This window comes from Rhea americana, unplaced genomic scaffold (genome assembly GCF_003343005.1).
Source record: "Rhea americana isolate MKP2758 unplaced genomic scaffold, rheAme1 scaffold_251, whole genome shotgun sequence".
NCBI lineage: Eukaryota > Metazoa > Chordata > Aves > Rheiformes > Rheidae > Rhea > Rhea americana.
In genome coordinates this window covers 341557-364984 of record NW_028186370.1, presented here as the reverse complement: position 1 = coordinate 364984, position 23428 = coordinate 341557, and the positions used below count along the sequence as shown (strand labels likewise).

The 23428-nt window shown below is 36.3% G+C and overlaps 1 protein-coding gene across 3 annotated transcripts in view; it reads left to right on the top strand.

Annotated features, from left to right (window-relative positions):
- SEMA5A (semaphorin 5A) overlaps positions 1–21929 on the top strand; it is a 304442-nt gene extending 282513 nt beyond the window's left edge. For 2 of the 3 annotated variants that reach the window (XM_085307059.1, XM_085307060.1), the window contains exons 19-23: positions 4162–4332; positions 8890–9045; positions 13020–13067; positions 15338–15549; positions 16880–21929. In XM_085307059.1, the coding sequence (XP_085163185.1) occupies positions 4162–4332; positions 8890–9045; positions 13020–13067; positions 15338–15549; positions 16880–16999 (707 nt within the window). In that variant the 3' untranslated portion in view covers positions 17000–21929. The remainder of the gene's footprint in view (positions 1–4161; positions 4333–8889; positions 9046–13019; positions 13068–15337; positions 15550–16879) is intronic. The other variant, XM_085307061.1, reaches the window with a different exon arrangement.
- The last annotated feature ends 1499 nt before the right edge of the window (positions 21930–23428 follow it).

Here is a 23428-nt window from a genome sequence, read left to right as displayed (position 1 = left end):
ACTTTCTTGCAAATAGAAAAGACTCTGAACTATCTCAGTGTTATTTATATTCTTTTGCTACACTTTCAAAAAGATGAATATGAAAAGTTATAAACCTAAAGGTACACACTAAAAAAAAAAAGATTTTTTTATTGGATGTTCACATTTGAAATGAGACGGGACAGTATATGAAAAAGCCTTCAGTCTTATGTCTTGTCTGTGCTTTCATGAAAGCAGTATGTCTGCTCATATTTCCTTCTACCTTCTTGTAAAACCCAAAGAGTGTATCAGGGTATCCAGTTAAATTAAAAGCCTCTTGGAATTTCTCCAGTATTGTGGATGTTTTATCATGTCCCCAGGAGATCATGTTCCTCTACGCTGTGTCTCCCAAAACATTCTCCTCCCCATGATTTTTCTTTTTTTCATTCATGTGGCTAAATATTTATTAACTTGGATAACAGCAAGCAGGCAAAAATTAACTTGCTTAGAAAGACACTCTAAAGGAAAAAAACATTGTTTGAGAGCAGCCTGCTTGCTGAAGAGGCCTTCTTCCAAAAGGGACTCGCCTCAGGAATTGCCAGAGAACTTAAAGACTGTGAGGGGGAATTTCTTCACTGTGAGAGTGACAGAGCACTGGACCAGGTTGCGCAGAGAGGTTGTGGAGTCTCCTTCTCTGGAGATCTTCAAGGCCCGCCTGGACTCATCTCTGTCTACCATGCTCTAGGKGACCTTGCTGAGCAGGGAGGTTGGACTAGATGATCTCCAGAGGTCCCTTCCAATCTTACCCTTTCTGTGATTCTGTGATCTTTCATTGTGGAACTGCTTTAGCTACTTTCTTTTGTTCAACAGCTTGACAAAACTATTATGTAAAAAAGTGTAGTGGCTGCAGCTCTTCATGCTGCTCTTTATTTTTCTTCTAGGAAGTAGAAAAAACATTAAGGAGTCTAGGACGAAAGGAGGGAAAAAACAAAAAACAAAACAGATGGTGCTATGTTGCTAAGCAACGTTAAAGAAAGATGAAAGGCACCATAGAGATTTATTTAGGTCTTACAAAAACTCAAGCAGCAAATATCCACTCCTTTGATTATCTTACAGTTATCTCCCTACCATGTAGCTCAGCTATGATCAAGTCTAACTTTTTTTTTTAGGACATTATATCTGTCCTGTCCCATCTTCCTCACTGAACCACTTCTCCCTTTACATCCAAAGGTTTATGGTGTAGCCGTGATACCTGTAGTTGTGGAACGTTATGTGATATCAGGAATTTTAGTTCTCTGTGTTCTTGGTTACCTGTAGATAGAAGGCAGATGTCCATATGAAATGTGTGCACATTTGTAATCCTTACCATTAAAAATAAGTCCATTTTTAAATAAGCAGAAAGTGTTGGAGGTCCCTATCTCTATTAAAATGAACAAGACGCATTATCTTCTGTGTAGGCAGTCTTAGGCTGTCGTTCTAATTTATGAAGGTTTCTATACACTATGAGAGAAATGCTTCTGATTATTTGTTTGAGCTGGTAGGGTCTTAAAAAAACAAAAAAAAAGAAAAAAAGAAGAAAAAGGAAGGTAACGATCTGATATCTCATGAAATGAATAGCTAGATAACAGCTTCTACTTTTATTTGACATCATTACAAATAAAAGGAAAAAGAAGGCAAATTCTGGATAAAAAATATCATATGTTGAAGATATTACATAATTACACAGTATATTTTACCTGCACTGAAGATAAATAACCTCCAACTTTCTTAGATATGAGCTTCTGTAATACTACATTAACAGAGTCTTCTCAGGCAAACAGCCATGATATTTGTTTCCAGTGGCTATGTGAATAAGGAAACAAGTCAGACACTGTACAGTTCCCTTATTCATTGCAGTATTATCTATCATGGATGAAGTAAAACTTATGTATCTGAATAGCTAGATGATTTGACTGGGTTTTAAATGAATATATCCTAGAAAAATGTAGCAATAATTTAATTCCTCAGTAATGGAAACAATTTGTTTAAAATTAGATCCTTTGAATATACCACTAAGTTGCCCAATCCTATCTGTCCAGTCAGGCTTTTCAGAAGCCAGATATATTACTTCTTACAGTTATTACAGTTAATATTCTTGACAAGGATGCAAACTTTATGGTTTCTTGATTTATAGGATAATATCTATAGAAAATAAAATGTCATATATTCAACTACTTCACTTTCAGGATTAGTTAACTAATAACCTTAGTTATGTGTCAATGAGTTACCTGTTTGATTTGCACAGGGGAATATGAGGATGTCTATATCTGAAATTACATGCATAAATGCACATATAGATTCCAATATCAAAATAATCACCTTCTCCTAGCTCATTTTCTAGCAATTACAATCTTTGCATAGAAATTATTCTACTTGACTCACCAGGTGCATTTGTGATATACAGCGCTACGAAAACAAAATGAATATTTGTTAATGTTTTACAAAGCCTCTCTCTCAGAGAATTTTAGTGCAAATACTGCATGGACACTTTCTTTGAAAGTTATCTTTTTTTTCCAGATTCACAATCTCCTTTTTTTTTTTTTTTTTTTTTTTAAGAGATAAATATGGAATAGCTTTTCAAAAAACAGTAGAAACTTTTAATCCCTGAAATGTTGTTTGGTTAGTAGAACAGAAAGGATAAAATTGAGTCATTAAGGAATGCTTTATGTATGTTTCAGAGATTTCAATGGCAATCAGTTGTTTCAATGGATCTTGAAGTAAAGTCTCACGAGGAATGTCTTAAATGAGAGCACTGGTAAAATTGTGTACAGCGAATGCGTATTTCCTTCCTATTTTTTAAGACTAGGCAATAAGGAGTTTCTGTTTTGCATTGTAAAATACCCATGGCTGATGTGACTTATAGGAGGAAAAAAGCCAAGAATTGTGATTGTGATCAATTTGGGGCTATGTAGTTAAAAGAAACAAACAAACAAGAAAAACCGTTGAGTAATAAATTTTTTTTTTTTTTTTTGGGGGGGGGATGTTTAATCTGCCAGTGTCAGTTTAATTGCATACTCTGTATTGTTTTTAATAAATCGTGGACATGGCAAATCACTTTTTAATTTAAATATTAAGAGAGCAAGTGATACCACTTTAAATAGAGATTTGAAAAGAGATTGTTTTTCTGTAGGATTTGAATATTTTGAAAATCATATTTTTAAAATGAAAGAAAATGAAATTACTGAGAGTCTTTGAAGGGGGAATTCTGTATCTAGGAGAAGTGAATCTGACTTTATCCTGTGGCTACATAAAGGAAGCCTTTGGCAGATGGGCTGCAGTGTGGCCTTAAATACCAGAAATACATTCCGCAGCAGTAGCTCTAAGATGCTGCGAAGGAGCCAGTCAGGTGCAGGCAATGTGGCAAACTCTCCTTAGAAGCCTACCTGCTGGCCAAGTATCAAAAGCTGTTTGACAAATAGGACTCCCATAAAACCTAGCCTAAGTTTCAGAGGAATTTTGTGAAAACTCTAACCACAACTGCAAAAGAGTTTAGCTCACATGAAGCAGTAAATACTAGTGAAAAAAAAAATCTTGGAATTTCTTCAACAAGCTGTATTTGAAGTTTAGAATGGCAACTCCTTTTTGTCATTTTTCTATTGCTTTTTGTGAATGGGCATCATTCTGCTCTAACTAGGGATGAGTTAAAATTGTAACATTGTATTGGCCTATCAAACCCTACAGCTTTTATGGATCAGTGAAATGGACTGTAGAACCAAGGCAGTCCCACCCAGACTTCAAAAATAAAATCAACTTTCTTCAGCTTCTCTTTATATATTATTAGGTTAAATTTTATTTTATGACTGAAATTTTACTTTAGACTTATTCCACTTCTGCTAAATAAGCTTTGGTATTACATTTCCTCATGAAGGAGGAGAAAAAAGAGAAAATATTTTTGGACATTGAAACTATAATGCTGTTCCTCTGAAGGTATATTATATRGATGAGTAACATTATTAGACTTCCCAGTATACCACTGGCTTTATAAAGATGTAAATTTACTTGTGATTCAATTCATGGACCTCTGTTAGGTGGGATTTAAAAATGCTCTGTAATTTCTGTAGGCTATGAGTTATATCCACAGAATATGGGAAAGGCAGACTGGATTATATATGTCATCTTTCTACACATCAGCTTGCAGCAATATGACATTTTGTGTCTTTCCAGTTGATGGAGCCTGGTCTTGTTGGTCATCTTGGTCAAAGTGCTCAGCAACTTGTGGAGGAGGGCATTACATGAGAACTCGCTCTTGCACAAATCCCGCTCCAGCGTATGGAGGAGATATTTGCCTTGGACTCCATACTGAAGAAGCACTGTGCAACACACAACCATGTCCAGGTATGACAAATCAACCAATACAGCTTTAGTCTTTGTATACCACAGAATGAGGCATTTACAGTTATGCAACGTGTTTTTCCCCCTTGGTGTATTGTTTAGGAGCAGATTTTCTCTCTCCTTTATTAAATGCACACTAAGGTCTTATATGCTACATTCACAAGGAATTCAGTAAGAGCAGAACATAGCCTACTGGACACCACCTCATCCCCAACTCTCYCTTAAAAATTTCACAAGAATTAAAATTTAAGTAACTAGTTTCCAGGTCTCTATAAACTAAAATGATTTAATACTTGAAGTGGTGCATCAAAAGGTCTAGGAGACTTTTAATAACAATATCACAAAGGAGTAATTTTATTATAACATTGAACATCCACAGTGAGCAAATTGCTGAAGTTGCTTATTCAACATTGAGTATCACACAGCCAGGTGTATATTGTCTTGTATCAACCTTTGTTTAAGCCCTGTTTTCATATAAAACAGAGCAAACTGAAAAGATCTTTGCAAAATATGCTATTCAGGTGTTAAAAAGCAGATAATACATCTTCTAAATGCCTGTAAAATTCTTAGTAAATGAAATATCTCAGCTCTCTTGCTAGTTATATAGTATGGATCATGACTTTTTCTATAACTTTGACTCTACCTTTTGACAAGTATTAAAGGAACCTAACATTTTTTTTGTGGAATTAAAGTCAGAAGCAGAGAATAACAACAAACAAACAAGGTAGAATCMTGAGTGAAAAGACACTGGGAAAGTTTGCTTTCATTTATTGCTGATCTGTGAGTTACAGGCAACAGTAAAAGGAAATGCCTATAAGCAGCTCCGTTAATCACATTATGCTTGCTTCACGGAGGGTTGCTAAACTTCATGGYGGAAGTTTTCTGCTCATATGGTGAGGTCATGCACAGGAAAGCACAAGCTCCATTAGTATGAATTTATGGATCTATTACCTGTGCAGAACTACAATTTTAYTTGATTTCCTTTTCTAGGCATTGCAAGTCTTGCAGCAGAATAAAAGTACTTTGTCAAAATTAAAACAAGTATAACACTCTGAACTGGGTTTAAAGAAGGAAAATAGAAGTCCGTTGATGGTTTGATTTTTCAGAAGAAATACTGTATATTTTTGTGTGGAAGTTGTATAGCTGTTTTGGTGTCCTTAAGGCATATTTAAAGGTCAAAACTGGAATGTGCRTTATGCTAGTATTATAACTGTTTCTCTTGTGCATTTATTTTCTATCAGCATTTTTYTAGAAATGGCAGTTTGCAAAAATTTATAAGTAATTCTTCAGCTTATTTTGACACAGTTGTTAACCAAGTTTTGGAGCAGGTGAGGAGGCTGATTTCATTTTGTTTCAAGAAGGTGAATACTTTTGTAAAGCATTAGAATTTCATAGTGAAAAATATTTCTTACATGTCTATGCTGTTTTATTTATGTTTCAGTCTTACTGAAAATTTGCTGTATGTTTTTGAAGCAACATGTCTTACAACTAGCTGTGAGAATGAAGCCCTTGCTTCATGTGCAGAAGCTGCTTCACTGCTCTTATTTCACATTAGTAGGGGACAAAAATGATCCCAGTGCTACATATTGTCAAATCTGGATAAATTCCTACATCCTTGCAGAGTCTTTTAACTATGGTGAGGATCATGTGGCCAGGGATCACTGCTACTGCAGATTTGGAAGTACCRTTGGTGACATTTGCTGTTTAAATGAGATGTTCAATATAAGAAAGGAGTATCAGTAATACTTGGGATCTAGAAACTGCCAAGTAACATGGAAATGCATATGCAAAAATAGAAATTATTTGTAAGATTTATTAAGTTATGGAAAGAAAAGAGATTTCTTGGCATTTGAAATAGTACTTTTTTTTTCAAAAACAAAATTGCAAAAAGGCTAAAATTTGCAGAATCCTTATACCATGGACTTTTTGACCATACGGAGGGATAATGGCAGCTGAAAGTACAAGTATGCACTTAAAAGTAGTTACTAACCTGTATCTTCACTATATCACTGTATATTTGTGAGAGTTCTTTCTTTATCTGAAGAAAGTCACATTAATATGAATGGAATTGCTGCACTATTGATCACTAGTGGTTTATAGACTGCTTATCATTATGTATAATCTGCTGCAACAGTGCCTATAATGTACTGAATAAAGCAATATTTTATTTTTTTAATAATTACTGCTGAGGGGAAATATATTCTCTCCTTGAACTACTAATTCACACATGCAAATAAAGTATAAAGCAGTTGAGCTTTTAGAAATTTTGCTGTAGTTCTACATGAAATAAATTTGATCTTATGGACTGGTAACCTGATCTTTGAGGTGCCTTCTTCACCCAAAGGAACTGCTCGACTTACTGGCTTCAAAAGTTAGGCAAAATGCTGAAGGCAGAAGACATCTGAGTAAACCTTGCAATGTTAAAGATGAAAGGTAGTCCTAGATTAAACATCTTTCCAGTYGTCCCTCTCTCTTCTGTCCTCATGTGCTCCTTGTAGAAGACTCAGTAACAAGTTGAGAGGAGCCTTGACAAGGTGAAAAGCAGAAAGTAGTGTGAGATATCTGCTTGATGTGCAAGAGGGCCTTGGATACTTAAAAGATAAAGAAATCAAAGGGATGAGACAGGATAATTGAATCTATTTAAGTGTATACAAAAGACGTGAGGTTGTCCTCTCCATAGTGGCATGGGTAGTGATTCCACAAAGGGCAGTTTGAAATGTCACACCTGCAGTCTTAGGTGTCCTGTCTCTCTCTATGTGACTCTCTGAGCTCCACCATAGTAGGGATGTCCACCCATCTCACACCTGCAGCGATGTCATCTCGGTCTGCTTCTGTGATTCGTATGCCAGATGGAGCTGATCAGCTGCCAGACCCACTGACTGTGCTGTGCACACAGGATTCCAGCATGAGAGGAAGATGCAATGTGGTGCACTAGGGAAAGGGCCCAGTGCACATAGTGTCTATTACATTACCCCATGCTTAACATGTCTTGACAGAAGGCAGGTGCATTTAGGATGGTCACAAGCATTTTAGCAGCTGCAGTGTATACCATAAATAGGCTCAGACTGGGCAAGAGTACTGACTTCTGCTTCAGCATGTTCTCTGCCACAGATGAAAGTTTGCATCAGGATTTCTACTGTGGCAGTGTTTCTTTAAACTTGAATGGAATGAACAACTGTACAAGTGACAGCAAACACCCGAACCATGGATTGAAAGAGACTGGTAGGACTGATTGTGAATGTCTCTACCCATCACTCTCCTATTGTCTTGAAATGGTCYTTGGACCACTGCTTGAGACTTTCTGTTCTAAAGTTCTTTCAGTCTCCTCCATCCATTTATTTATTTTTTATTTTTTGCTATGATATTAATTAGTAAATCAATGACTAACATGCCACAGAAAGCACCTATTGCTTAACATTTTTCAAAACATCCATCTGTAATATTCCTATTGCAATTTATCAGTTTTAGATAACTGAGAGCTTTGACCTTTCCTGTAAGGAAATGTGTACCTACAAACCATGTATGCTAGATCTATGCGATCTATTGAAAGATCCAAACAGTACAACACTTTCCTGGTACACTATCCAGTTCACAAAAAGTGCACAAAAATTTTGTGCACTTTAAAATTATTCACAAATGTCAGTGTTCTTCAATCTAACTAGTAAACAAATTAGTCGTATATATATATGTATACATATTTTAAGGCCAAATGAGATTTGTGAATTTGTTGTAATGACAACATAAAATTCAGAAGTAGAAGCAAACTCAGTTTGGTATATTAGGACAACTTAATTCAAACCAAAGTGATRAAACATATTTCAGTAGGAAAGGCAGTGGAAAAAAGAAAGTTTCACTGAGCTCTGTCTTCTACTATACATGCCAAGCTCACAAGACTTCTGTGAAGGCAAGACTTGCTCTTGAATTGTAAGAAAGCTGATCTCAGTAAGCTCACAGCATCTCATGTGAATCAGATCTGATATGAAATAAAAATATCTTAACCAAAACTACATGGTCAGAGGAAGAAATCTAAAGAAATAATAGAAGTTGTTAATGAACCAAAAAGGAAGAAAAATGTGTCTGCAAGATGCTACATTTTTGTAGTTGAACAAACATCCTCTCTTAGACTGGGAATACATATTTCTGTAGCTCTTACTGCTACTTGTCAGGAACATAAATAAAAGCAACTGTCATTGCCAGCCTAAAGGCCTATGGTGAAATTAAGGACAAGGCAATCACTCTTTTAGTCACACCCTTGGTGTCACAGCCAAATCCCTTAGGCTACTCACTTTCACCCACAAACACAGTAGCAGAAGCTAAAGCTGTATACACTTCTRTGACAAATTTACCATTGCACTCTACATTTTTGAGATTTCTGCCAGCTTGTCAAAACTGGCTTTTCTTTATCACAGTGAGCAGAACTGTCCTTTATTTGTTTGGAGAAGCCAGGGACTAGGCCATCTGTCATAATTTAGAAAGGTATAAAGTTTCATTCTCATTCTGGGTACTGGAAGCAGTTAAATCCACTGTGCGTGTGTCTCTCTCTCTTCCTACCTGTTGCAGACAGCTGGTCAGATTGGTCTGAGTGGTCCGAGTGTGACTCGTCCGGATCTCAGTTCCGTATTCGACAGTGCATTATTTTATTTCCCGTGGGCAGCCAGTGTTCTGGGAACACCACGGAGACCCGAGCCTGTGCTTTTGGCTCTAACTTTGTACCAGGTGAGAGCAAGGTCCTCCATAAACAATAAGTGAAATCTCACAAAATTTCAGGAAYGAGGCCTCATATTTTCTCATACTATACAGTGCAGAGAGTCAAGAATTTAAATAGAATTTGCCTTTTCTCAACCTTTTTGCTGGTCTGCTCTTCAGAGCGTATGTTGCTGGATCCAGTCTTTTCATAAATATCTGTCTAATTCCACTGAGTGCTGTGGAGCTGTCCTACTTGTTGCCACTTGGGAGTTTCTTTATTCAGCATAACAGCATTCTACAGGTCCTTTTCATTTTACTTAATGAAAGGGTGCAGGGCTGACAATAGACAGCTAGAAGAACTCATTTGTTTTTTACTTATTTTATTATTATTATTATTATTTGACATTCAGGGGTTATGACAGAAACATTCTTCTACTTTTTGTGACCTGTGTATGCAAAAATGACTACTGTGGTAGTTATGGAAATCACTTCATGGAGTCCCTTAGATTAATAGCTGTTTAGAAGAGTCACAGAGTCATGGAGTCACAGAATGGTTGAGGTTGGAAGGGACCTCTGGAGATCTAGTTCAACCCGCTGCTCAAGCAGGGTCACTTAGAGCATGTTAGACAGGAAAAAGAAAAGAAAGTTAAATACTGTCAGCTGTATCTCAGGTTCATACCTCCCACATGACTACTAGATGCCTGATGGACACCCCTGTCATGCATTATGCCACAGCATTTGTTGAAACTCATGTCTCTGGTCTTTTTTGAATTACAGCAGTCACTGAAATCCACAAAACATCCACACARTATAAGTAGACACATTGCATTTCTGTTAGCAATCATCTTTCCATCAGAGTACTTAAAAAAAAGACTGCAGTCTATACACAGACAGAAGAACTGGCATTTTCAAGAATCATTTGATATAAATTATGTTTACTCAGTGCACTAATCTTTTTCTCTATGACAATGTTGTACAATACAGTGCAATATTACAAAGAAATCAAATATAAACAGTGATTTTATGGATGATACCTAGAGTTAAAGAAGCAATTTATCTCACAAATACTTTTTTTTCCTCTAAAACCACTGTGAAAGAATTCAGTGTGAAAACAAAAACTCCCACATTGTGTTTTCTCCTTTGCTCAGGGTTTCAAAGCAACTTGGCTAATATTCACATTCTGCAAATGTGCCACTTAATCCAGTATAAGCTCTACATCTTGTTCTRGAAAGTGTGCATTTCCAGAATCTGAAGTGAGGAATGTTCATTGAATAAACAGCAGCCACCTCTTCTCTGGGCTTTCTGATTTGTTTGCCACTCCCTTTCAAATTACCCATGCCACAAAATGTAAAGGCATACGCTTTACAAGTCAACCTTGGGCAATCTATCTTTCTTCTTGGCATCTTTCAGCTCACTTTCACTTCCCTATTAAATAAAGGTTCTCAGAGTTCTTTCCCTCCCAAATTCGCTTTCCTTTTTCCAAATCACCTCACTTCTTTTCTCAGCTAGTGTACCGTCATGTCCACCCTCACGTTCTATCCTCCTCCTGCTTGCTTTTGCTCTGTTCTTGATAGAACTTAGAATATAGAATGATTCTGGCAGAATACAAAAATTAATCCTTCTCATCATTGCTGCTACTGTGTTTCTAGAATTAATTCATGTCAACATTGCCTTGTAGAACATTACTGTCTTTGCATACATTCTTTTCTGCTTATTGTTTGGACTGTGAATTAACTGTCTCCCAGCCCTTAACTATTTGTAATAGCACTGTTTTATCAGATCTGATACTTCCTCACTTTGAAATTAGTTTGCATTGATTTATCAGCTGAAGAAGGGTAAAACCTTGTGATTCACTTCAGCAGAAATAGTCTGTGGTATGTTAGATATGCAAAAATCATAGCACTTCAGTTCACATCTGGTAGTGTGCTGAAGTATCCTTCAGCAGAAAACTCAAGCTGGAGAAGAGAWTAATTTTTAAGCCAGAACTACTAATACACTGCTTGCTTCTCTCCTATTTTCCCATCAGGTCTCCTTTATCACTTCTGATAACCCTMGAATTATACTACAAGGGGTGTTTCACTCTCTGGATAAAGATTCAGATTTTGAAGCTGCTTTGATAAAAGACATTTGAGACTGTTAATTTCTACGCATTCTTACAGCAGGAGTCTTTCCCATTAATCATCCTTTTCCATTATCAAACATTTTTAATTTTCTTAAAAGAACATTAGAATGGCCACACTGGTTCAGAACAGAAGTCTGTCTTGCCTAGTTCCCTCCTTCCAATATTAGCCATGATGTCTAGAGAAGGATAGGAATTGGGCAAGCATATCCCTCCACTCCACCTATCTTCCTTCCACTCCCTACAGTTTCCTGGCCTTCAGCTGCTTTCAGTTCAGGAGAGTGCTTAAGCCTGATGTGTCATTTGTCTGTTTAACATCYTGAAATGGTTCGCTCTGCTTGCTTATGTTTCTTGCATCTCTTACAACTTCTTGCATCATCTTTGGCAGTGGGGTTTCATTTCAATAAAACCAGTCTTTTCTTCGTCTTTTTTTTTCTTTTTTTCTTGGTCCTAGTTTTTAACAGCTTTTTTTTTTGCAAGCCCCTAGGTTTCGTACTAGAAGAAACAGCCTATCATGGATCCCTCTGTCCACTTTCTTCTGCCACTCATTATTTTATATCAAACTCCATTAAACTGTTCCTTTTTCAGTCCAAAAAGCCCAGCCTASTCTATCTTTCCTCATATAGAAACCATTGCATACCTGTGACCATCTTCCTGCTCTTCTCTGAACTCTTTTTAGTTCTGCTAAAGGCATTCTTGRGATGGGAAAACCAGAACTACACACAGTGTTCAAGTGTAGATGACCCATGGATTTATAAAGCACCATTTTCCTGTTTTGTTCACTGTTACTTTCATGGTATTTCCTGGCATTTGSATTCCCCTTTTGATTGCTTTTGAACACTAAGCTGATATTTTTGTGGAAAAATCTGTTCACAGCCCATTGTTCTATATGTATATTGTTTTCCACTCTATGTATCACTTTACACTGATGTACATTCTATTTCATTTGTTATTTTATTGACTAGTTCTGTGAGGTCCTTCCATAGCTTTTCACAGCATGCCCTTGTCAACACTACCTTTAATAACTTTGTAATCATCAGCAAACTTCAAACCATATTAGTTTCCTTTTCTAGCTCTTTCATGAATACATTTAACAGTCTAGATCCCTGCAGAATCAGTAACCTTCGTCCACTTTTCCTTCATGTATTAGGGCTACTTTGTTTTTTKGGAAGCCTTTGGCAAGGGACCTGGAAGCTCTTTAGAAATCCAGGTAGACTGCATCAGTTAGGTCACCCATAGTCACGTGATCACTGGCCCTTTCAGAGAGATTCAAGAGATTTGCAAGGCAGGAATTTCCTTCACAGAAGGCATGGTCCCAAAGTAGAAAAGTGGGATACTTTGTTGTCAACATTTTTTTTGAATATTTATTCAGATACTTCCAAGTAAGAATGGCCAGGACACAGACTGGAATCTCAATTTGTTAGTTTACTGTCAAAACCCATGAAATTGGCAGTTTTCTTTTGAGAAAACATATTAGTAATGTGTGTGAATCCTAGAAGTAGTGAATCTCTTTCCGCTCTGAGCAAAATAATGAAACTTACATTAATTTTACCATTCAGATACGCAATCCTTTCTCAACATATTTTTCCTACCAAAAATTGCCCACAAAAATACTTTCATTTACACATGATCTGTTTAATTTCAGAGATGTTTTGAGGCAAGAATGAAAAATATGTTACTACTGTTGATTGGGAAACTGAGAAACCTGAGGATGTCATTGGACCTGTCTCTTAATTCCACCASATAGTGAAGATCCTTTTTACCTAGTTCTGACTTGCAGTAAACACAATACAGTAAACTTTGAAATCATTATTTTATTAATGAAATTAATAGCTGTCTGTAATATTTTACCTTCATGACATAACCACTTTATTTATTTTTCTAGAAATAACAGTGGCACGATCCAGTAGCATAGAAGAAAAACGATGTGGCGGTAAGCTTTTAATTTCTATCCTTTCTATGTAATAAAYGCTGAATTATCGATTCCCCCTTGTTTCCATTTGTTTCACCTTTTGCACTATCTTAGTTTTATTCCACATTTTAAATGCCACATTCTCAACATTTACACTTGCCTAGAGATGCATTTTAAAAGAGATGAGAGATTTCATCTTAAAAGAGATGCATTTATTACAGGATTCCATATTAAATATCCAGCTGCCATTGCCAGCCTTTGAGATGAGAGCATGTAGGTTTTATTTTCTTCTTTTCCCTTAYGTCAGTCACCCTTTTTTCCTCAAAAGGAAATTCCTATCATAAGCTAGTTATGGGCATGTCAAAATCTGTAAAGTTACTTCACCTTTTGCAGGATAATAATTTCATAAACCTCTTTGGGACTCCAAATGGATAGCAGAAAGCCAGCCTGATAATTCATTTGATAGATCAGGGCGTATCTGTGGCTCATTTTCAGCCTGTCTGCTGAAGTTAAAAAAAGAAAAGAAAAGAAAAGAAAAGAAAAGAAAAGAAAAGAAAAGAAGAGAAAAAAGAAAAAAAAAAGGTCTGTTCCAAAACAAATCCCAAAAAAGGAAACTGAATTGCTGAAAAAAAGAAAAAAAAAAACAAMAATAATAATAATTAAAAAAAGATAGATGACYATATTTTTGWGTGTTGAGCTATCATCTTAGYCTATGTGATCATGGTGGTAACTCTGGCTAGTTCTAGTATTCTTCCAAGCACAGTTAAGCTGTATTTTTAACCTAATACGGGACAATGAAATTATAGGGGTTATAAAGAGATATACATGGCAATGCTTTATCCTCCTGTTATCAGGATAATGTGATTTGATACTCTAATTGGAAGTGGAATTCTGAAAGCATTTTACTAAGTTACACAGCAGTGGGAAACTTTTGTGTATGCATAGAAGGATATTTCAGTGATATTTTGCATATTAGGGCAGTCTGCCTAATAACCTAAGCCTACTTTTAAGTTTCTAATTTCCCAGTAGACATTTAAAAGTTCTGACTTTTAGTCACTTGCCAAAACTGGGCATATGCTGGACCCTTTTCTACATTTCAGTAACAAAGGCCTAACAGATGTATTTCAGATGACTCCAGTTTTTCAATTTAAAATACTTCATTTGTTCATGTAGGCAACCACATATGAACTTTCACTAATGTTAGTGTGAAAATTCTGACTTGAGCTCCTCACTGATGCTTCTTTCTTCATCAGAAACACAGCTTCAGCTTGAAATAACAGTGCAAAGCAGTGCAATTTGTATTAAAAGCACTAATCTATATTAAAGCACTAATATCTGTGCTGCATATGACCTCTCACCTTTCAATGACATCGTAGGATGGTTGCGTTTTAGATTCCCTTCTACAATTTCATGCAGCAGTGACCTTTCTTAGTTTTACTTGCGTAAGTGGGGAGAATTTCCCATAGTATCTTCTAAGGGAAGAATAGATAGGCAAGACCCAGGTGAAGGCTGCTGCAGTCTCAATTGTTTACACTCTCTGGCTGCTGTGGTTAAGAGCATCCCAAGAGAGACTGCTGAGGAGTCTGTCTTCTCCCCATTTTCCCCTTAAATGCTACAGTTTTTCCACACTCCTCCCTTATGCATACAAAAAAATCTGAAGACTGGAGGAGTGAACAAATTGGCCATACTTCAGAGATAATGAGGCAATGAGACAAGGCAGAGAGGATGGAAAAGAAGTAGGCCACTGGGCCTGTGGTATGCATCAAATAAAAATGATACTGAAAATACTTCAGAGAAAGCAAGACTTGTGATTCAAAGACTTGAGGGTTTTGTTTGTTCTGCCACAAGTCACTGTGTACAAGAAAAGAACAACAGCAGAGAAAGAGATCCTGTGTTCACCAAAAATAACCCATGCATGTACGTTATATACATAATTTATATATATGTAACAGATTATATCATGTGCACAAAGAAATCTATCTGAGCTTTCAAACACTTAGAAAATGCAAATCATTTGTCTTATTTAGGTTCTTTGTTAAGCACATTTCAAAAATCTCAGTCTTAAAACTTACAGAGATGTATGGGTATCTAAGAGCCTCATAATGTCCCTCCAAGGAAATAAAATGCATTTGCTACTGTAGGGATAAACCTTTGGAATTAAGGCATTTTTGAGAAACTCATGAAATTTCCTTTATCCTTATTTAAATCAAGCACTACCTTACTTTTTTTTTTTGAAGCTTTTGTTACCATTTCCTTAAAAATAAGACTGTCTTCTGCTGTTCACTATGCAGAGTTCAACATGTTTCACATGATTGCAGTGGGATTAAGTAGCTCTATACTTGGTTGCCTTCTTACTCTGCTTGTTTACACCTATTGCCAACGTTACCAGCAACAGTCTCATGATGCAACTGTAATCCATCCTGTATCACCAGCTCCTCTGAATACCAGCATAACCAACCATATCAACAAACTGGACAAATATGATTCTGTAGAAGCCATCAAGGTAAGAAATCGGTTGGGAGCTCTATAATGCACAACATACAGGTCTTGTGGGACACTATAATGCTGTTTCAAAAAAATTCTTCTTACTAGTTTTCTGCAGCAGAATTTGCACTCAGATTTTGCCGCTTTTTAACAACAAAAGGAGATTTCACTTCAAGTATCAGAATTACAGATGCTTTCCTTTGTCAATCCCTATTATATAGGAAATTAGATTTCTCGTGTAATTTATATAGCAGCAACCTTTCCTGAAAGAAACTAGGCCACCAGTCAAGGTTAGTTGTTGTTTTTTTTTCATAGTTGTGTCCCCTAGCAGCTTGTTTAAAAAGTAAATAGGGCCATTAACAATCATCATGACATATATTGAAGATAATCCTTTGGGTCAAACAGTATAGTGTCAAGGGCGCAGTTTGTCTTCCTGCTCTTTATATGGGAGATTTATCTGGTAAATATACAAGGTCAGATTATCAGCTACTGTTCATACCCAGAGTATTCTGTAAATTAGCAGTAGAGAGTCTGACATGACATCTATGTTACATGATCATTGTTCCTGAAAAACTGTTTCCTTTTTATGACCTTTTAGAGTGGCTCAGATTTTTAGATCTACTGAATTAAGGAAGGCTGAGCATTCTGAAAATACTTGGCTCAGTATCTTCAAATTATGCAGTTTATTCATGAAGCTACAAAGCTTTTTGTAAATGAGTATTTTTCAGAAATCCTAAGTAAAGAATTAAGTTTTTACTTTCTTCATTTTTCTTGCTAATTAAAGACATTTTAGGAAATTTTATTAGAAATGGTAAGAAAAGCCTAGATTTTGTCATCAGTGGGGGAATATGTACCTAACTTAAAGCTTTTTCAAACCACACTAAGTGTCTCTCTGCATCCTTGCAAGGACAAAATATATTTTAAAAATCTTACTCTAAATACCTAAATAACTTTTACAAAATGGGGTTTATGCTCTTAAAACATTCAGACATTTCTCCTACATATTCCTATATATATTAATGCAGTAAAGTGAAAATAGTTCTTAATAAAAATATGAGTGAATTATTTTAATAATGGAAGAACTGAATAGATACGATTAAGAAGCATATAGAGACTTGTAATGTTCGGGGGACAGTGCATCGCAATACTCTGTTGAGTAGCGTTGCTTTTTGTAACATTATTTATGAGCAGAAACATACAAATGCAAGTTTTTGCAAATGTGCAGGTATTTCTAGACACATTTTTGACTGATTTACCATTCACAAATATTTGCCACAAAAATTGTCTCAGTGAAATAGTACTTAGTGTCTATCATTCCTTTATCCTCTTTTCTTTCTTTTTTTTTTCAGGCATTTAACAAAAACAACCTGATTCTGGAGGAGAGAAACAAATACTTCAATCCGCATCTTACTGCAAAGACTTATTCTAATACCTATTTTACAGATTTCAATAATTATGATGAATACTAATGGGTTTGTGTATTCTGGCCTTCTGTAAATCCCCAGTTCTTAAGGCCTATGCTACATGACTGCACATGTATTTGAAGCTTCAGAGATGAAGTTCAGAGACATTTCAAGCATGATCCAAGCCATGAGTGTCCCATTGCTGCCAAAACCCCCAAATACCTGTTAGTAACCGGATGTTTTCTTTGCAGGTTGACCTTCAGTACAGGACACAGCTATAGCCCCCAGGTGTTTCTGAATCCCTCCTGAGGAATGCATCACCTCACTCCGTTTCATAAGCGTTCAGTCAGATTTCTGTAACAAGGGGCTAACTAATTTCAGTGCTTTTAGAAAAAAAAATCTGCTAACCCTGAAAACTGTGCCAGGAATACAAATTTAATTTTATTTTGGGCATTACATTTTAATTTCAATGAGTTAGCAGTGGAGTGCTCTATGGAGACTCCCTGAAACTCATACCACCAAAACCAGATCACGGAGTATTGAAAAAAATGCTAAGAAGAAATGTGGTTGTTCAGTGATGTTTGGTAGCAGCTCCACACTCTCCGGAGCTATTCTTTCTGGACTGTAAATCATTCATGCTAGAGTTCTTTGAGCCAATCAGCTGTGTGAAGAAAAAGAGTGTGAAAAATTAAGACATACCAAGTGATACGATCTTGTGACGAAACAGGAAACCTTCAGGGTAGGTTGTTTCCAGTTGCGAGCCAAGTGACATGAAGCCTACATCTTGTTTACCTTAATTTTTGAGATGATATTGGGGTGGCAGAAGGAGGGTAGATAGGAAAGGCACCCTGGAATGTTTCTGCGTGTCGTTGGTAAGCCAGGGTTACTGTAGCCTGCAGACTTGAATGCGCAGTGGTGGTGCAGGGGTTTATTCTCCTTGGTGTGGGCATATGGAGCCCGCCTGTCTGGTCTGCTGCAGCACTCACAGTCATACCAGTCAGTGAAAGATACAATTGCACCATATTTTGTATACTTTCTCAAGCATTCTGGGGTATGTAGGCATAATCACAGAACTGCTTTTGTCTTTCCAGCTTTGACTTCATATATACGTTTTTCACAAAGCAAAGCAAAATCAGAAAATGCATATGCATTTGCAAATCATTGTCTCATCTTACTGATGTGTCTGATCCAAACTAATCTGCCCTTGGGGGGGGGGCATTGTTAAGGTGTTTTAAGTGACTATCTTGTTTGACCTTATTGATGTAAATATTTAAAATATTGGTTGAGTTTTAAATTATCAGTTTTAATTCCTTTTCTAGTGGCAGGTGAGGAAACACAAAGGACCTTCACATTTTTGTACCGTTTTTCTTTGTTCCATCAGTCTTCATCCACATTCATGACATTATTATTTTTGGAACTGAAATTCCAGATGTACAATTAAAAAAAAAAGGCAGAGGTTTGAGCCAGATTTTACAGAGTATTTATTAGTAAAGTGGCATTTGCTATTCTGAGAAACATGTGAAGAGAAATTAAAAATGAATATTAAGGATTAAAGAATTGGGCTTTTTGTTTTTTGAACATACTCAATACAAAGATCATCACAACAGAATATCAGGAAGGTATGCAAGGAGAAGCAGAATGGAAATGTTTCCACTTTATAGTCTGTGATCATTAGGTTATGCTATGATAGGCAAATGATAGAAAAAAATGTACAAATTGTAATATTCTAAATTATGTAAAAGAAATGCAAAAAATACCAAGGAAACATTGATAATGTGAGATGGCATCTGAGYACCACTTTGGGGATCCAACAATTTACATAGCAAAGGTAAACAACTTATCTAACCTTGGCAATGAGTAACACTTCTGAGCAGGGATAGATCCGAATGCAGTACTATGCTTCCAATCTCTCTTCTGTAGTAAAATGACAAAAATGCAAAGCAAGTGGTCTCTGAAAAGCTGCAGAGTAAAGTGAACACGTATTTGCTGTCCATGAAAATAACTGAGAGCACCTTCCCCATTTTTCCAGCTGAACAGTTGTCCCTGTTGTTATTAACTGTGTCAAAAGAAAGAGCTCCTATCCCCACACCAGTTCACCTTAAAAAAGTATGATAACACTGATTCTCTATAATGTGTAATTGTTTTACTGTACATTAGATTTTTTTTTTCTAGGAAGAAGTGACCAGATATGTCTATACCCTTGGGTAAGAGGGAATTTTCTGTGCAAGGAAGTTCAGTGGAATGGATAAAGAAGGAAAAAGCTCTCCAAATGGTAAACAGTGTGAYACCTGAATCACTCTGTCCATGCCAAAAGATAAAATTCTAAGTTTAAAAAAATATGAAGAAAATAAAAACTATATTGCTGTCACTGCCAAGAAAGAACAACATGAGTGTGTGGGTGTGCATGCACACACACACATACAGAAAGTACTATTCCTCTCTGCCACTGTACTAAGTACGTTAGTCTGGGCTTCTGGATTTTATACTTAGACTATTAGTTATGAGTCCAGTATTTTAAAGTATTTAAATTATGTCTTTTTATTTCAATCTTTTTTGCTTAAAATTATCTGAAAATATCTTTTTTTTTTAACTCTTCAGTAATTCTGAGGAGCACCTATCTATTTTCCATTCCTTGCACAGGTAGGTACATATGTTAGATACATGTTATATATGTGATTATAATACCATAGATTAAGTCTGCTCGTCGTAGGTTTAAGTGCATTTAGCAGATGCCCAGTCTGCTCACACTTCCATCTCCCAAAGGAGTGTTTCTGGCATTCCAGCTCTGTGACTAATTCCAATATGATATCAATTACAGACCGTGCCAACTTGTCAGATAAGTGTTATCTTTTTTTCTTTTTTCTTTCTTTCTTTCTTTTTTTTTTTCATTTAGCTTCCTTAATTACACTATTCTAAATTGCTTTAGGTTTGATTTTCACATTCCTTCAGGGTAAATGTGAAAATTTTATATCACTTCAATGAGAAATATTAATCACAAGATCTCCATGTCAATCTAGGTTCTGAGACAGCAGGTTTTAAAGCCATTAGATTTTTGTATCTTAGATAATTTTAGAGGGACCTAATGTACACTAACTATTATCAGTATTTTCACCTTATAAATTCAGCACAGCTGTCCAAGTGGTTTGATACAGCCTTTCCTAATACATGGAGCAGTGCAAAGTGCAATTTCTATTAGGTTTCAGTTTATTTTATTTAGTGTTTTTTTTTCTAAAATGGGCTACACGCATTTTGGGGCAAAGTAGTTTTCTGCATGAGAACTCTTAGTTTTTTTTTGCCAAAATGTAACAAAGTACAAATCTTTGCGTGCAAATCTTGTTTAAGCCGATAGGTCTCTTGGATTTGTACAAGAACAAAATTTAGTTCTTACAGCGTTGTTCTCTTTGTGGGAAGGGAGAATTAACTCCCTTAACCCTTAAATGCCAAGTAATACTAGCAGACATATATTTTTTACCTGGGATAAGGGATCCATTCTGGGTAAATAAATGTATGACCTCTGATGCCAGTATTTAATGTTACTGAACTACTTCTGCACTGATGGAATTAATTTAAAAAATGTGTTTCTATTTTGAACATGAACATTTTTCTAGAGGAATCAAAATTCTCAGGATACATCTGTAGCGTTCCTTTCTGTGTAGCTCTGCTGCATACAGTGAAGAGAAAGCAGGACTGAAAAGTCTAATCCTGTGCAGTGTACCCTTTCGCTGTATAATCCAAGTTAGAATTGCACTTATGTACACTTCTGGGGCTTAATTTAGTGTCTGATACATGCAGTCTGTTGATCAGTTGCTTAGAAAATTGATTCCTGTCCTTGCAGATCTAGCTTGTGCTTTGATTTGAATCTGATGACCTTTGTGGTCATGTAGTTACTTCAGCTGGGAGCTTTTGCAGCCAGTTGCACTCACCTGCTGTTGGAGCAGTGCAGTTTGGCTAAAACTAATCAAGAAATTTATGACTAGTAYTAGGGTTTTCATAAGAGAGTGTGAGAAAGAATGGGGGTTAATTGGCTTTGATTTCTACGCTGTTAAGTAGTACTGATTAAAATCTTGGATGGGTGGAGGACAGTGTGTATTTAGTTAGCTTTATCAGAATTCCACACTAACTGCTAGGAAAATGCTATGTCAATATACAAATCAAGAGCAGCCAAAGCACTTACATTAAATTAAAAGAGTTCTCAGATCATGAGACCATATGGCTGTTCAAACCAGAAAAGAAAGCAAGAGGTCCAAGGTGCAACAAAAATGTTAATGAGAACAAATGTTTCAAGATTTTTCCTCATAAATGTAGAATATATATGTGCACTTCTTTATCTCTAAAAGTGGGATTTACTTAAATCTAAATTTATTAAAAGGAGCATAACATAATCAAAATCCTAAAGCTAATTGTGTGCATAATGGCTTTGCTGTATGAGATCTAATTCTGTAAACACTTCAGTCCGTGTTCTTCTCACTCCGCTTGAGGCATCTGGCCAAATTACAATTGTAGCTGCCATCAGCACTCTCTTTGTCCAGTGGAGATGGGACCTACTGTTTTGTCTAGTCTAGGAGAACATCCTTATTAGATGGCCCCTCCTCCTGGAGAGGACTTGTGTCTCTCCACTGACAATATAGTGAGCCTAGAGAGATAAACTCCTAATTTTGGCTGTCATTTAGATGCCTAAATTTAGGTTGGTGAAATCTAGGTTGGCTCTTGAGCATAAGTGTGATTTTACTCACCACATAAATAACCACACTGAGTTCAAAGGTACRGAGGTAAGAAGTTGCTTATTTTAATGTATTTATATGATTGAGCACAAAATCAATAGCTTCTGCCTAAGTCCATACACAGTACAAGGTGACTGCAGTAGTAACAAAACTCATTCATTTAAAATTGTTCACAAACAAATCTGCGTCTTGATATCAGGGAATAGATGTGTGTTCATTGTGTGGGGTATTTGAATTCATTCTTTTCTTTGCTAAATAAATGAATGATAAAACCAGATACTGCTTGATTTCATTTAAAAGCCATTCTCCCCATTAAAGGAGGGTTCTGTGATCGGTGAATATTTTCTCTTTCTTTCTCTCTTCTCCAAGTTCAAATGGTCTTTAAACAGTCTGTTCTGTGTAACTGAATAAATGCTTTTCATCGTGTTACCATACAACAAGATTTTATAATTGGGATTGTACAAAAAGGGAAATGTGTTAACCTGGGAGGTTTGGCAAAAATTTCAACTCCAGCAGTAGCAATAGAAATGTAGAAGGATGTGGCTGATGGCTTGGCAAATTCTCCATTGAAACTTCACACAAACTTCAGCCTGTTTAGGAACTGTTAAGGGCAGGCCTTGTAACCTGGAAACTCCTGAATAGTCATGCCAACTGGTTACTCAAGCGAAAAGTAGTTGAACTGGMATGGCTCACTGATTTCAACAGATCTTCTGCAAAGGTGGGAAGCAGGAGAGAAATGAACTGGAAACATTCCCAGCAGCAGCTTAACCTGAAGGGAATGAAATGTTTTTCCCAGCAGCAAGCACTACAGCATAGGTGGTATTCTGGTAACATCTATGTTGGTGAGTAATGTAGGGCAATGGGAGCAGATCTGTAAAGTAAAAGAGCTGGTGCTGAACACATGGATTTTGAACTAGTGCCAATCTAGTCCCACAGACTGAATATCCAGTACTAGTCAAGAGTGTGCCTTTTGATTTCATGCGTGCATTCAGAAAAAAGAAAAAATCCAGGTCACGTGCTCTGAGATTGCTACATGATGCAATTGAAAGCACAGTAAAAAGTGCACCAGGAGCAGATAAATCTTTAGTTTTCAATTGGCTCTCGGATCCAAGCTGGCCACTTTCTGCCTTCTTCTCCCTTGGCCTATTCTGTTTGTGGAGAACTGATTACAGCGTTACCCAGATGGGGACTTACCGTCATGAGAAGTTAATTCCAAGGTGTGATTTTAAACCAGTACAAAAGTCTGTGAAAATTTGTAGTGCAAAACTGGTAAGGAAGGATGACTGAAAACTGTTATATTGACACTGAGTCTGGCTTATTGAAATTGTTCTTAATGTGGTGTAGCCATTCCTCAACTGAAAGAAACATCTGACCAAAGATGCAATTTTCATAATAGCATTTCAGAAAAAAATGGAATCGATGTAACTTTCAGCCTTCTCAAAATGAAATGCTGGAGGCAGAGAGTACAAAAGGAAGCTGTTGTTTGTGCTTTTTTTTTTTTTTCCCCCTCAAAGGATTTATCCACAAACCTTATCCAACAATAGTTTCATTTTTAACAATATGATGGAAGGTAATTAACACTATAGTATATGTTCTAGGATTCAACAATAGTGTTTGCTAATTCTTAATCCCATAGTTTTTAATTAATTCTCCTTTTTATTAGATATAGTAATAGACTGAAAGTGAAATAAGTACCAAATTTCAAATAAATGGGACATTCAGGGTTCCAACTTGTGTAAAAGTTGAAGCCAGTAGAGCTGCAAAAGGTATTGCT